Genomic DNA, 12,293 nt, shown 5'->3' with positions numbered 1-12,293 from the left:
AAGAAAGGACTGAGAAAATGTTTGAAGAGATTATAGTTGAAAACTTCCCTAATATGGGAAAGGAAACGCAGCAAGTCCCATACAGGAAAATCCAGAAGAAACATGCCAAGACACATATTAATCAAGTGATCAAAAATTAAACACAAAGAAAAAATATTAAAAACAGCAAGTTGGAAAAGCAACAAATATCATACAAGGGAATTCCCATAAGGTTAACAGCTGATCTTTCAGCAGAAACTCTGCAAGCCAGAAGGGACTGGCAGGACATATTTAAAGTGATGAAAGGGAAAAACCTACAACCAAGATTACTCTACCCAGCAAGGATCTCATTCAGATTTGACAGAGAAATTAAAACCTTTACAGAAAAGCAAAAGCTAAGAGAATTCAGCACCACCAAACCAGCTTTACAACAAATGCTAAAGGAACTTCTCTAGGCAGGAAACACAAGAGAAGGAAAAGACCTACAATAAAAAACCCAAAACAATTAAGAAAATGGTAAAAGGAACATACATAATTACCTTAAATGTAAATGGATTAAATGCTCCAACCAAAAGACATAGACTGGCTGAATGGATACAAAAACAAGACCCACATATATGCTGTCTACAAGACACCCACTTCAGACCTAGGGACACATACAGACTGAAAGTGAGGGGATGGAAAAAGATATTCCATGCAAATGGAAGTCAAAAGAAAGCTGGAGTAGCATTCTCATATCAGACAAAATAGACTTTAAAATAAAGACTATTAAAAGAGACAAAGAAGGACACTACATAATGATCAAGGGATCAATCCAAGAAGAAGATACAACAATTGTAAATATTTATGCACCCAACATAGGAGCACCTCAATACATAAGGCAGATGCTAACAGCCATAAAAGGGGAAATTGAGAGTAACACAATCATAGTGGGGGACTTTAACACCCCACTTTCACCAATGCACAGATCATCCAAAATGAAAATAAATAAGGAAACACAAGCTTTAAATGATACATTAAACAAGATGGACTTAATTGATATTTATAGGACATTCCATCCAAAAACAACAGAATACACTTTCTTTTCAAGTGCTCATGGAACATTCTCCAGGATAGATCATGTCTTGGGTCACAAATCAAGCCTTGGTATATTTAAGAAAACTGAAATCATATCAAGTATCTTTTCCAACCACAACGCTATGAGACTAGGTATCAATTACAGGAAAAAAAAATGTAAAAAATACAAACACATGGAGGCTAAACAATACACTACTTAATAACCAAGAGATCACTGAAGAAATCAAAGAGGAAAACAAAAAATACCTAGAAACAAATGACAATGAAAACACGATGACCGAAAACCTATGGGATGCAGCAAAAGCAGCTCTAAGAGGGAAGTTTATAGCAATACAATCCTACCTCAAGGAACAAGAAACATCTCAAATAAACAGCCTAACCTTACACCTAAAGCAATTAAAGAAACAAGAACAAAAAAACCGCAAAGTTAGCAGAAGGAAAGAAATCATAAAGATCAGATCAGAAATAAATGAAAAAGAAATGAAGGAAACAAGAGCAAAGATCAATAAAACTACAAGCTGGTTATTTGAGAAGATAAACAAAATTGATAAACCATTAGCCAGACTCATCAAAGAAAAAAAGGAAGAAGACTCAAATCAACAGAATTAGAAATGAAAAAGGAAAAGTAATAACTGACACTGCAGAAATACAAAGGATCATGAGAGATTACTACAAGCAACTATATGGCAATAAAATGGACAACCTGGAAGAAATGGACACATTCTCAGAAAAGCACAACCTTCTGAGACTGAACCAGGAAGAAATAGAAAATATAAACAGACCAATCACAAGCACTGTGATTGAAACTGTGATTAAAAATCTCCCAACAAACAAAAGTCCAGGACCAGATGGATTCACAGGCGAATTCTATCAAACATTTAGGGAAGAGCTAACACCTATCCTTCTCCAATTCTTCCAAAATACAGCAGAGGGAGGAACACTCCCAAACACATTCTACGAGGCCACCATCACCCTGATACCAAAACCACACAAAGACGTCACAAAAAAAGAAAACTACAAGCCAGTATCACTGATGAACATAGATGCAAAAATCCTCAAAAAAATACTAGCAAACAGAATCCAGCAGCACATCAAAAGGATCACACACCATGATCAAGTGGGGTTTATCCCAGGAAAGCAAGGATTCTTCATTATACACAAATCAATCAATGTGATACACCATATTAACAAACTGAAGGATAAAAACCATATGGTAATCTCAATAGATGCAGAAAAAGCTTTCAACAAAATTCAACACCCATTTATGATAAAAATTCTCCAGAAAGTAGGCATAGAGGGAACTTACCTCAACATAATAAAGCCATATATGACAAACCCACAGCCAACATCGTTCTCAATGGTGAAAAACTGAAACCATTTCCACTAAGATCAGGAACAAGACAAGGTTACCCACTCTCACCACTATTATTCAACATAGTTTTGGAAGTTTTAGCCACAGCAATCAGAGAAGAAGAAGAAATAAAAGGAATCCAAATCGGAAAAGAAGAAGTAAAACTGTCACTATTTGCAGATGACATGATACTGTACATAGAGAATCCTAAAGATGCTACCAGAAAACTACTAGAGCTAATCAATGAATTTGGTGAAGTAGCAGGATACAAAATTAATGCACAGAATTCTCTTGCATTCCTATACACTAATGATGAAAAATCTGAAAGACAAATTAAGGAAACACTCCCATTTACCACTGCAACAAAAAGATCAAATACCTAGGAATAAACCTACCTAAGGAGACAAAAGATCTGTATGCAGAAAACTATAAGACACTGATGAAAGAAATTAAAGATGATACAAACAGATAGAGAGATATACCATGTTCTTGAATTGGAAGAATCAACATTGTGAAAATGACTATACCACCCAAAGCAATCTACAGAGTCAATGCAATCCCTATCAAACTACCAGTGGCACTTTTCACAGAACTAGAACAAAAAATTTCACAATTTGTATGCAAACACAAAAGACCCCGAATAGCCAAAGCAATGTTGAGAAAAAAAAAAAGAGCTGGAGGAATCAGGCTCCCTGACTTCAGACTATACTACAGAGCTACAGTAATCAAGATAGTATGGTATTGGCACAAAAACAGAAATACAGATCAATGGACCAGGACAGAAAGCCCAGAGATAAACCCATGTACATATGGTCACCTTATCTTTGATAAAGGAGGCAAAAGTATACAATAGAGCAAAGACAGCCTCTTCAATAAGTGGTGCTGGGAAAACTGACAGCTACATGTAAAAGAATGAAATTAGAACACTTCTTAACACCATACACAGAAATAAACTCAAAATGGATTGAAGACCTACATGTAAAGCCAGACACTATCAAACTCTTAGAGGAAAACATAGGCATAACACTCTAGGACATAAATCACAGCAAGATCCTTTTTGACCCACCTCCTAGAGAAAGGGAAATTAAAACAAAAATAAGCAAATGGAAGATAATGAAACTTAAAAGCTTTTGCACATCAAAGGAAACCATAAACAAGACGAAAAGACAACCCTCAGAATGGGAGAAAATATTTGCAAACGAAGCAACTGACAAAGGATTAATCTCCAAAATATACAAGCAGCTCATGCAGCTCAATATCAAAAAAAATACAACCCAATCCAAAAATGGGCAGAAGACCTAAATGGACATTTCTCCAAAGAAGATACACAGATTGCCAACAAACACATGAAAGGATGCTCAACATCACTAATCATTAGAGAAATGCAAATCAAAACTACAATGAGGTATCACCTCACACCAGTCAGAATGGCCATCATCAAAAAATCTACAAACAATAAAGGCTGGAGAGGGTGTGGAGAAAAGGGAACCCTCTTGCACTGTTGGTGGGAATGTCAATTGATACAGCCACTATGGAGAACAGTATGGAGATTCCTTAAAAAACTAAAAGTAGAACTACCATACGACCCAGCAATCCCACTACTGGGCATATACCCTGAGAAAACCATAATTCAAAAAGAGTCATGTACCACAATGTTCACTGCAGCACTATTTACAATAGCCAGGACATGGAAGCAACCTAAGAGTCCATTGACAGATGCATGGATAAAGAAGATGTGGCACATATATACAATGGAATATTACTCAGCCATCAAAAGAAACGAAATTGAGTTACTTGTAGTGAGGTGGATGGACCTAGAGACTGTCATACAGAGTGAAGTAAGTCAGAAAGAGAAAAACAAATACTGTATGCTGACACATATATATGGATTCTAAAAGAAAAATGGTTCTGCAGAACCTAGGGGCAGGACAGGAATAAAGATGACGTAGAGAATCGACTTGAGGACATGGGAAGGGGGAAGGGTAAGCTGAGACGAAGTGAGAGAGAGGCATGGACATATATATACTACCAAATGTAAAATAGCTAGCTAGTGGGAGGCAGCCACACAGCACAGGGAGATCAGCTCGGTGCTCTGTGACCACCTAGAGGGGTGGGGTAGGGAGGGTGGGAGGGAGATGCAAGAGGGAGGAGATATGGGGATACATGTGTATGTATAGCTGATTCACCTTGTTATACAGCAGAAACTAACACAACATTATAAAGCAACTATACTCCAATAAAGATGTTAAAGAAATAAAATGGCCCCCAAGGAAAAAATAAATAAAAGTGTGTACCTGGATCCTGTTTTTTAGGAATCTTGTTCTCTACCTCCTCTCTTGCTTTCAAGTTTCTAAAAATCTTAACATCTGTATCAGTCCTTCCTGGATTCTCTGATCTCTACACGAGGTTTCTTATGTCCTGACAATTCCTGGCCATGTGACTTGCTTCCTTCCTCATCCATTTTCTGGGCATCCACTCTGAGCTGGAGGCCCCGCCACAGGGAAGTAAGATTCTAGTGTAGGACAGTTTTAGAAAGTGGTGACCAATGCTGACACACACTTACAAACTAAGTGGGTGGTAGCCTTGGAGATAGTAAAAATGGTCATTTCTACCTGGCTCCTGGCACATGGTAAGCACTAGGTTATTAGCTCGATGTTTAGAAATACTCCACAGTAGTAAATTTTAAATTTTATTAAAAGAATTTTAGTTTTTTTCCTCTTTGGCTGAGGACTGTTTGTACTGTCTTATTAAAATACTGTATCTGGAACTATTCTAAGTTAAAGGAAACTGAAGATGCATGACCACTAAATGCATTGCTTACCCCTGGATTAAAAATAAAATAATTCTCACGGCCATTCTTGGTACCAAGGGGGAGGTTTTCATCTGGACTGTATATTAGGTAATAGTATTGTATCAGTGTTATATTTCTTGAGTGTGAGCAGTGTATTGTGGTTATAAGAATGCCCTTGTTTCAAAATATGGAGTGTCATAATGTAACTTACTTTAGGATAGTTCAGAAAAAATTCCGTCTCTGTATCTATAGGGAGAAGTACACACATACACACACACACACACACACACACACACACACTCAGAGTGGCACAGAGAATGTGGCAAAATGTGAACAACGGAAAACGTAGGTGATAGGTATATGAGTGTTCATTATGTTATTCTTGCGTTTTTTCCGTAGCTTTGAAATTTTTCCATATAAAAAGTTGGGGAAAAGCAAAAAAGATTAAAAAACGAAATACTTTGAAACTACCGTAAGTGATTTTTAAAGAAAAAGTCAGAGAAGAGAAGAAAAAATTGACAAATCAGTTCTGAAACCAAACACAAATACTTTTTATTTATGGGGTATCGTTTTACATCAATTCCATTAAAACCTAAAACCAGTTTGCTGTACTCAAGTTAGATGGCATAACAGTATTTCAGTTAAGCTGGGAGTCACAGGACTTGCACACGTTTATGAAGGTAATGCAAATACTGACGACACGAAGCATTCACAGTTACAGGTTAGCTGCTGTTCACTAACAGTAACCCCCAAGAGAAATGACTTCATGAAAAAAAGCAACCCACGTTTTGGTCTCATTTACAGACACCCAACCTTTCAGTTGGTCAATGAATTCTATACATTTATTATACAATGTATGAAAGAATAAAAGATAAGGCGTACAGAGGTATTTTAGCAGTTGTAAGAATAAAAACCAAGGGCACAAACTAACTTTTAAAGCTTTCTGTATAAACTTCAAAAGCACTGTTAAGATGGAGACTGAGAGGCAACAGAAGTTTGTTGTTAATCCAGAATCTAGAGGTCTGTCTAGTCAGATTTATAAAAACTTAATTCAGAGGTCATGCTTCAAATAAGCTGCATGTAATGTTATAGAAGGTGTTTATGGCAAATCAAATAAGGAAATTTCCAACCTACCGCAGCAGTAAACATCTAAAAGTTGCATTCTATTATGACAGAGTATTGCAACGTGGAGTTCAAAACATGATGGAAAGAGAAAGGGGGGAAACGTAGGTGAGAAAGAAAAACCAGAAAAAGGCACCCTCATTCACTTGGCATTCACCCATAAACAAGTGCTTATGTAACTGAGGGACATTTTTAAGAAAAAGTGTCTTATTACCCTGGCCCCTCTTCTTCCCCTTAAAAATAACTGCACAGAATCAAGAAAACCAAGGGCAAGCACTCTGCAGTCACAAAGATTTATTTTTCAAGGGAGTTCAAAGATTACTTGGACTTCTCTAAATATGCAAGATTATCCCTTTGGAATACTTATTTCCATATTAGGTACATCATGAAATAGTTTTTACTTGGCTTTTCCAAAACCCCTATCATCAAAATGTCCATTGTGGTTAAAATGTAACATCTTCCCTGTAACAATCCTTTTATTTTAGGATTAACTGTGCTTTAGTGTTTAAAAAAGTCTCCAGTTTCTAACAATACCTTTTAAACCAATTTCATCTATGATTTTATATTTGCTTTAAACAAAACTAGAGTTGATCAAATTTAAGAACTGCTGCCTTTAAGGTGTAATTTTTAAACTTTATTGGATCCTTCTGAAAATGACTCAAGTTTTCAACAGATTGGAACCTGCCTACGGCCAATCGCCACTGGAGTAGCAGGTGCCCGTCAGAACGGAAGCCCTTTCAACGCGTTGGTCTCAGGAGCAGTGCTTGCTCAACATCTTCTATGCTTTGCAGATAGGAATCTGTGCAAACTGGTGCAAACTGGTGTGAATGTGTAAGGTAGAAGGGAGTCTACAACGTCTCAACAAGGAATGGTTAAGTATGCTTAATCACTACAGAGTTTTTCCAACTTCTGGTTTATTTCACAGCAAACCAAACCTTTCTATTCGGTAGAAAAAGGAAGTAATTTCATTCTACCATATCATGATTTTGTATATGCACACACACTGTATATACATACAAAATTCCTGTCTTTGGTGGTTCAGTTAGGGAAAAAAATAATATATGAAAATCTGAACACTGTTGGCAAAGAAACTGTGAAATCATGGTCAAGAGTAGCACTGTCCGTGTGCTTTACTCATTTAATGCCATTTAGAGGTTCACATTTGACCCAAAAGGTTTGGGGGCCAGATTTTGAAATAATCGGAACCTCTTCCAACTGCTGCACGTTCAATCATGGATTTTGCTCACAACTAGGCATTCACTTGTTTAAATGCACCATTAGCTTTCACTTGGTTTAAGTCGTTAGACTTTTGTGTTTTCACAAAACTTTAGGGACTAAATTAGTCATTCAATAGCACCAGATAGTTGAGGGAGAAACATGTTATTTATACATTTCCTTGAGAAGGGTAAGACAAGGGGGAAAAAAAAAGAAGACATAAAGTACAAACCTAAAACTATCGTCCTGTTTACTCTTGTTTCCTCATCCACATAAATAATGGCTATCACCTCTCTGTACACATTACTCAGGTAATGATGAGCGGCCCCTCCAGGAAAGGTCCTACCGTGCAATAGAGATTTTAGCCCAATGCTGGTGGTGTCGTGTCCACTGCCTGCAATGGACATTCTGCCAGTAAAAGCCTAGCGTGAAAGAAACAAAAATGGAAAACAAAACACCTCTCACTTATAGTATAGTTCTTTCCCCCTCAAAACTAGAGAACTAAACACCATGAAAGCTTAACTAAAAATTCAAGCCACAAGTAAAGGTGCTCTGCAGTTATAAACTGCCAGCAAACCACTAGGTTATCGTGGAGGCGGAAAAATAAATTTTACTTAGAACAGCATAGAAAGCATCAGCAGACCAAACACTGACTAGAAGAATGCACAAGAAAAAGAGAAAAAAACACGCTAAAGTTGTTTACAAAAGTTTAAAACCAATGAAAAATAAAAAGATGCAATTTTAATTTGTTCATCTGTACCTATAGGCAAACCACGCTAGCTTTCACATTAGAAAATCAAAACCTATACCCTGCATGGTGGAAATGACTTGTGGCATAGTATGTATCTGTGTGTTCAATTATTCTAACTTCCATCATTTAAAAATGCTAATATTTAAGTACACCAAATTATATTTGGCATATGCCTCTGAAAAGTTATGACTCCCACCTCCTTCCAAAGTTGGCCTCTTAAACAGTAAGGTTAATTCTGGCAACATTTGCATATGGTAACAGTTGTTCTGTCTTGTTTTCTGAAATGCTACATTTGAGACCAAATAAATGTATAATTGGTTCATCTGAAAAAAGGGACTAGAAATATGCCACAAAAATTATTTTACAATACATTTTTGCAGAAATAATCTCTAGGTGAAGCTTCTTCTTTTTATACACATATACAAAATTTAAACAGCAATATACACATAATCACAGTGAGGACGTTGGCAAATTCACCAATCTGTAGTGTAAATACAAACTGCAAAGCAGCCTTCCAAGAGAACAATGCTACACAGCAAGCAGAGCTGGCCCATTCAATAGCAAACACCAACACGTCCCTGCCAAAGGGAGACAGTGCAAGAAAAGCAGCATGCGCTTGGATACAAACAGCAATTTATGGCTAATGGTTGACATAACTGTGGTAACAGTGACTCTCTCGCTGCTATGCATAAAGTCCTAGGACATCTGTTTGTCTTTATACCATTCCACAAACTCGTCCAACAAAACTGGCCCTGAAGAGAGAGAGAGAACAACACGGCTATGAGGCTTCTCACAATGAGGCAGATGAGCAACTGTGCAGGGGCGGGGGGAGGGCAGGGGAACACCTGCCCCGTACTTACATGCTCCATCTTCATCGTAGTTGCTGAGGTCAAGGTTAATTGTTCTGCTAAACTCTAGCACATTGCACCACTGGTCTTTGTTAATAACTTTATATTTTGATTGCTGGTGGAGGGAAAAGTAGTATGAATTACTGACACACACAATTAACAAATGAGATGGTTTCAACTGCTGTAACAATCAACTTAATAAAGTTCACGAAGGTTAACTCTTTCCATCTGAGGTACGCTAAGCACCAATCTAACCACTGGACCACCAGGGAAGGCAGCCCTAATCTAGGAGAAGGGTGAGAGAGAGCAAGAGGGGAGCTTCAGATGACAATTTTCATTACAAAAATATTATGGGGGCTCAACACAAAACAACAAATACATCAAAAAACACAATTTTACATCCCCCAGAAGTGAAATTTCTAAACTGGCAGAAACCCTTTTACGTAAAAGAACGATAATTCCTATCCCACAGAGATGTGGCAAGCATTTAAAGAGATAACTTCTCTAATTCACGTAAAGTACTTTATTTAGTGCTTGGCACACAGTAAGTGCTAAATAAAGAGTTGCTCCCATTAATAGCCCCTGACATGAACGGCATGCTCACTGTCAACTGTTAGCTTACAGCGCACGCAGTGGTGGGCTGACTCAGCAAGACCTCGCTAAGTGCTGCAAGCGGTCTCAGGACCAGGCGGTCTAGCCACTGAAGGGTTACTCCTCTAATAATTCAGAACTTGACTCTGATCATAAAAGAACTCAGAATAGCGATGAACTAGTTTTTCTCTTCCTCCCAGACAAGAAATATGCCACGTGCATATTTTAAAATACAGTATTCCTGTATAAAGATTTAAAAATAAAACCCAGTCCAACAATGTTTAAAAATCCTCGCCACTAAAATCAGGAACACTGGAAAACAAAACAAGTACTTAAAAGCAAAGAGAGCTGCACCAACGGTTTGGAGGATGCAAACACAAGAAAAGCTCAAATGAAAGGATTATTGTGCCCTTTTCAAAGAAAAATGCAAACTAATATAAGAGAGAGAACAAAGCACAGACCACAAGTTTAACTTTCTAAGCAACTAAAAGCAAAACCCAGTCACCGAAACAGTTGATGGTGCCCCTGGAACTGTGCGAAGTCAAATTTGCTGGCGGCAAGGTCTTCAGCTACAGAACCCTTCACACCCGGGCTCAAATTCTGCCCAACTCTCTGAGAACAGGAACCTGTTTCTACTCATTTTCCAAACAAAGCTAACACTTCTTAAGGCTGTCAGAGAAACTGGAACAGATCACCGGTAAATATGGGTTGTCACAAGTACAAGTAAACAAGTACTTCTTATATTAAAAACTAGTTTTTATACCTTTCTTTGGGAGTCCCAGTTAGTAATGCGAAAAGCAATTTTTAGTAATAGTTCTCAAAGAATCCTTTCAGTTGGAAGTTTTTCTGGACCATTACACCAAGTAAGTTGTAAGGAAGATCATTTCAAGAGTGAAGCTGGAGTCAGGGGAAGGCCCAGGATCTTCTCAAAGATGCAACACCCTCATCCTTTCAAGCAGAAAGCATTTTTTAAAGGGGCCTGGGACTGGAGGGCAAGAAGGATGCTCTATATGACATGACAACCCATGTAACTCAAACTTACATCTCAGATTCTTTCAGGTCCTGCAGAGTTATTACACTGCAACAAAGCCAGTTCTTAATAACCAACAGCTCAAAATTTCTATCACTAATACTTAAAGCAAACGAACGACAATGAGAGAGGAAAGTGCTGGATTACTTCTTATACAAATGTGAAGAAAATTTAAACTGCAGGAGATGCTGTCTGAAGGAGTTTGCCACTTAGATTGATCTAGGTCCCCAAGTTACTTGGAGATAAGCATAGATAAGAATACATTACAAACTTAATTTAGTGAGAAGGCAGGTGGCTGTTCTCTAACCTTTGCTTCAGAAAAGTAGAAGTTCACCTAAAGCCACAAAAGAAAGTAAATCTTGTTTTACTCTTTTTATGAAGAGCAGGAAATCTAAACAAAAACTAGCTTTTAAAATGGGGACAAGAGAGGAAAGGACACAGCCGCGCTGTCTCTGATGTGTTTGTACTGGGGAGCGATGCGGCACATGCAATGCACACACGGGCACACTCAGAACGCAGGGAAGTGCTCACTGACAGCAATTACATCACCACAGTTCCTACAGGCAGAAAAGTACAACAAACAGAAAATTACATAAAAGAGTTAAATAAAGTATACTTGGTTGTTCTAAGCAAGCAAACATACATTCCATAAAATAACAATTTAGTACCTCTAAGAATTGGTGAAAAACTGGAAAAAGGGGCCAGATTTTTCCTAATAACAGTCCCAACATGCACTTGGCAGTGTTTATGTCTAGGCTGCGCTGGTCCTTTTCCTGTTTAACAAACAAAAACAAGGATGAGCCAGGTGCCCCCAAATAATAAATCCCAATAATCCAAATTTCTGTTTTACTTCAACAAAAAAATTAGTAAACAGCTCATTTATCATACACTATAAAAACCCTGAATTCAGACTAAGGTGGGGGAGGGGAGGTAGTCAGGACACAGTGGGAAGAGTAAACGGTTTTGTACTATATAATTTTACTGTGAGAAAGAGTCATGTCAACTGATTGATCACCCTAATGCAAAATACATTAGTTACATGGTAACAATCTCTATATGATTATTTCATGCGATAAATAAAAATCTGTAACTTGCTGTTTGACATTTATGATTATTATCAACATCATAATTACTGATCCCAAAGCCCGTAACTTGACTAAATGGAGTTTAAAGGTTTCTAATTCCATGCTTAGGAATCAGGTTTCCTTGATAAAAATCATTTTTCCACCAATTTTTATTTCTTTGGTAAATGTTTTTCTTGTAACCTAAAAATGTTGTTAAATTGAGCTCATAATGAATGCTGGGGCTCTGGAGGGTCTTCCCAAATCAGAGGATGCATTCACTCCCCCACTCTGGGAGAAAGCAGTCTGTCTACCTGTTACAGTCCTTACCTTGGAGTCGCTGGATGTGAAATCTCCTAGCAGAACACCCCTGACTAACAGTCAAGTGAAAGACAACATTGCATAAGGAATCCAGAAAACACATTTACATAAACCTGAATATGGGCAGATTAAGCTCATTTTACTTATACTCGCAAT

General features: G+C 37.6%; 1 protein-coding gene across 1 annotated transcript in view; it reads right to left on the bottom strand.

The window, feature by feature from the left end:
- Positions 1-5,725: 5,725 nt before the first annotated feature.
- DCUN1D4 (defective in cullin neddylation 1 domain containing 4) overlaps positions 5,726-12,293 on the bottom strand; it is a 70,041-nt gene continuing 63,473 nt past the window's right edge. Inside the window, 3 exon segments of the mRNA XM_030880510.2 lie at positions 5,726-9,038; positions 9,147-9,249; positions 11,424-11,528. Coding sequence (XP_030736370.1) covers positions 8,983-9,038; positions 9,147-9,249; positions 11,424-11,528 — 264 coding nt within the window. The 3' untranslated portion in view covers positions 5,726-8,982.

This window comes from Globicephala melas, chromosome 5 (assembly GCF_963455315.2).
Source record: "Globicephala melas chromosome 5, mGloMel1.2, whole genome shotgun sequence".
NCBI lineage: Eukaryota > Metazoa > Chordata > Mammalia > Artiodactyla > Delphinidae > Globicephala > Globicephala melas.
The sequence above is the reverse complement of the archived record's forward strand: the minus strand, read 5'-3'. Positions and strand labels throughout refer to the sequence as shown.